At 33.4% G+C, this 4286-nt stretch overlaps 1 protein-coding gene across 1 annotated transcript; it reads left to right on the plus strand.

Annotated features, from left to right (window-relative positions):
- The first annotated feature begins 1305 nt into the window (after positions 1-1305).
- LOC18054046 (6-hydroxynicotinate 3-monooxygenase) lies at positions 1306-3504 on the plus strand. The gene is made up of 4 exons (XM_006450458.2): positions 1306-1613; positions 2005-2309; positions 2392-2599; positions 2797-3504. Exons 1-4 carry the CDS (start codon positions 1359-1361, stop codon positions 3316-3318), a joined length of 1290 nt encoding a protein of 429 aa, XP_006450521.1. The 5' UTR covers positions 1306-1358; the 3' UTR covers positions 3319-3504.
- Positions 3505-4286: the final 782 nt, after the last annotated feature.

The following is a 4286-nucleotide window of genomic DNA, read 5'->3' on the forward strand; positions in this document are numbered from 1 at the left end:
TAATATATTAACACATGTCAATATATAATTATGCTACATCAATGAGGGTACCATTGGTTTCACATTTTTATTTTACGTCTTAACTTTTGTATTGACAATATTAGTTTTGTATTTTATACACATATATATAACTAGTAAGTTATTTTTTGCAATCAATAAATATCTAATAACTCAATACTTTTATATTTATGCTCATAAAATTTTTACTTTTTAAATAAATATTAAAATATCTTAAAAATAATAAATTATATTTTTTAACACTAATTAAAACAAATAATTTTCACATTTAATCTTGTTTTAGTTAATAACATGGACCATTCGCTCACCACTTGGCATAACTTTGTAACCTAGGTCCTGTTTGGAATCGAAGTATTATACCTTTTAAGTTACAACTGCCGTAAAAAAGTTGTAATTATAAAAAAAAAATTAATAGCTGTGAACTTAAAGATTGCTTACTAAACTTTAGGTATTTATTTATTTAATTAATTGTCTAAAATTTACTTGTTAATGTTATTGACAATACGTATGTATTGATTAAAAAGATGAAGTAAGGTATTGATCTTATTGATCAACAGAAATATTTTATACTAGATTGACATATTTGTGTATTTATTTTAATGTTAAAACTTTAATTTCTCATTTGTACTGATAAAATTTAGAAATGGGTATTCTATGTAGATTTTTAAGCTCCTATTATAAATTTATAGTTTGACTTATATAATTTAATTTATTTTTTGTGTTTTAAAAGTATTGTTTTAATATTTGTGTAGTAAAAACCCATTGCAGGTTACGCGAGGATTTAGTAATTGTTAAAACCTACGGCAGTTGATTTTTTTTTTTAAATAAAAAACCCATAGCGAGTTAAGAATTTATTGATTTAATTACTTTTTACAAGTGCATGTTTGATAATGATAAAATCACTGCACTGAAAGAAATTCTATGAAGAATATAATTATTGGTCTGTATTTTTAATGAAATTTACAGAATTATTTATACAAAATAAAGACAAAGTAACTGTTGAAAGGCTTAATAATATTAAAGGAGAATAAGTGAATACTTCCTAAACTATTGGACAATATCTTTATAAAATAGGAATGAAATATTCCTACATGATATTGACATTCATGTGCAAAAATCGTGCCGGAGATATTTCTTGACAAATAACTTTGACGGGAGCAAGTCGAGTGGAGTGATAAGCCGGACATTCTTGACTTGACCGTTAATGACTAGCTAAACAGCATAAATAAATGTATAACGATTCTTATATAAAAAGCCACCACCCCAAGCCAAAAGAAAAAAAAAAATTGTGCTGAATACAACAATATAATTTCTTCAGTTTTTACTTGGAAACAAGAGAGATGAATATGAAGAAGCAGAAGCAGAAGCCAAAAGCTATTGTAGTTGGAGGAAGCATTGCTGGGGAATCATGCGCAAAAGCACTTATTTCAGCAGGATGGGATGTTGTTGTGATTGAGAAAACTCGTGGATCCCCAACCCAAAACCCAACCGGTGCTGGCCTTGGACTCGATCCATTGGCTCAGAAAATTGTTCAGTCATGGCTCCATGAACCTGAACTTCTTTACAACAACACTTTACCTATCACCATTACTGAGGTATATAATATAATATATTTAATTTCTTTTTTCCCAGTAGAATCCAGTAGTGCTTTGAAATATTTTTTTTTTTGGTTTTAACCACGAGGTATCCTGGGGAGGGCCCCAACTGTGGGAGGCACCTTTAAGCCCGTACCACAACCCACACTCGAACTGGGAGGCACAGGTTCCCCCAACAAAATTGACTTTCCTGCGACACGTGTATACTTTGAATTATACTGATCTCTTAAAGATATTAGTTGCACACTGTGTATATACAATGGTGTATGGTTAAGATTTGAAAAAAGTATATTTTGTTCTGCACAAAATACAATTTAGAATGGAATCTCATTGTGAAAAAAATATCTATATATGTTGAATAGATAAAATTTCAATTTGTGTTTAATTGCAGTACCTAGCAACAGACGGGGAAAAGAAGATCAGCTGGGTAATAGGAAGAGAAGAAGGCGCTAAGTTTCTGAATGCATATTGGGCTGATCTTCATGGCCTTATATACAATACTCTGCCACCTGAAATATTTTTATGGGGTCACCAATACCTCTCTTTCTGTATTTCTGAAGACAAATTAACTGTCAAAGTTAGAGCTAAGGATCTTCAGACTGCTGAAATAATCGAGATAGTAGGAGATTTGCTCGTTGGAGCAGATGGGATCCTCTCATCAATTGGTCGGAGCATTCTACCTGACTTCAAATTGAGGTTTGTGCTTGCTTGTGAATATCAATAAAAGTAATTAATTTTTGAGTATTTTGTTTCTTAAATTTCAATGTGTTTTTAATAGGTACGCAGGATACTGTGCGTGGAGAGGTGTTTTTAATTTTTCAGAAAGCAATTCAGAAACCATCTTAGGCTTTCGAAAATCGTATCCTGATATTGGGAAATGCCTTTACATTAATATTGGTTCAGGATCTCACATCATAGTCACTGAGCTTAAGAAAGAGAAGCTCAATTGGGTTTGGTATGTCAATCAACCTGAGCCCGAGCTCAAGGTAACCGCTTACTTTTGTTTCATCTTTTTATTTTGTTTTCCGGGGTTTTGGGTTGAGTGCTAAAATCTAATTTTTGCAAACGATCAACAAAGCTCAGACCATCACTGGATCCAATTTTTTTTTTTTAATTTTAATTTTCCGGTTTATCAATGCAGTATGACGTGACATTGGGAAACAAATTATTTTATTCTCTGCAGGGAAATACAACTTCTGTGAAAGTAAGCAGTGACATGATCGAGGAGTTGCACCAAAGAGCAGAGCAGGTTTGGTTACCTGAATTGTCAAGAATGATCAAAGAAACAAAGGATCCTTTCCTTAATGCTATATATGATCGGGATCCTTTGGAGAAAATCTTCTGGGACAGAGTGGTGTTAACAGGAGATGCAGCTCACCCGACAACTCCACACTCTGCCAGAAGCACAAACATGGCGATAATAGATGCAGCAGTGTTAGGAAAATGCCTCGAGAAGTGGGGGCCGGATCATTTATACTCTGCTCTGGAAGAATATGAATCCATTAGGAAGCCTGTAACTTCAGCACAAGTTCTATATGCGCGACGATTGGGTCAAATGAAACAGGGGTTAAGTATTCCTGGAAGGGAGCGGCCTTTTGATCCAAAGACAGCAAGTCTAGAGGACTCGGAATTCATCGTTAACATAAAAGTGCCTCTTTTCGACGTTGTTCCTCCGATTCTTGATTCAATTTTTCGTTCTGCTTGATAACTTCAAAGGACACGGTTGGTCTGTTCATTATGCTAACTATAGCTGCCTATAAATAAGAGGGTTGACCTCAATTGTGTGAGTGAAAGAACTGCTATACTTATGTTCCTTCCTGTAATAACGAAAGCCTCTTAATTCAGTGTCTCTACTTCTTCAGCAAAATAAAAATAAATTCTTGATCGAAATACACCCAACTTTTCTATTTTTCTTATAAAAATGACACCACGATAGGATGGGATTGTCCTTGTGTTGTGTCATTGATCTATCCATATTTGTTTTTCCCAAAAACAATTTCCATGAAGGAGGATGTTTTGCTGCTTGTTAGTGCACGCTATTTAAGCACAAGACATGATTGAGATTTATGCAAGGTATGTGGTAGAATTTATGTAAGACGACCGATGATTCATAAGGAAAGCTAAACATGAGGGCTAATAACTTTTACTATGGTGATCAACGCGTTGAAGAAAATTTTTAGAATTTTTATTATAAGTGGTGCATACAAAAGTTGGTGAGTCGAACTTGTACTCAAATACTAGCTCATGTATTAGGAGTTGCCTTAGGCTTACGTTATTAATCTAGTAACTAATATTAGCGATATGAAACATTTTTTCTATCATCTTCCATCACATGTGTGTAGGTCAATATTTTTGTTTGGTCCTTGTCTAGTGATAAGATAATGTGAGTGATTTTGAGAGAAAATATGAAAAACACAAACTATGAAAATTCCCTTTTACTTAAACTATGACAGATTTGTTTACACTGAAGTTGATAGAAGACAATCGAATGCGCAGGAGTGAAATCTTGACAAATTAAAGCGAGAACTAAGACATGCTAGTCCTTTCTCGCGCATTTAGTTGGCATTATTTTGCGTTGCAAATAAATGCGGGCACGGTTGAAGGCATTTTATCTTTCCGGAAGTGGATGGAGAAATAAATATAATTAAAAGGGATGCGAATAATAAATGCAAT

This window comes from Citrus clementina, unplaced genomic scaffold (assembly GCF_000493195.1).
Source record: "Citrus clementina cultivar Clemenules unplaced genomic scaffold, Citrus_clementina_v1.0 scaffold_1, whole genome shotgun sequence".
In the NCBI taxonomy this organism is placed as follows: Eukaryota; Viridiplantae; Streptophyta; class Magnoliopsida; order Sapindales; family Rutaceae; genus Citrus; species Citrus x clementina.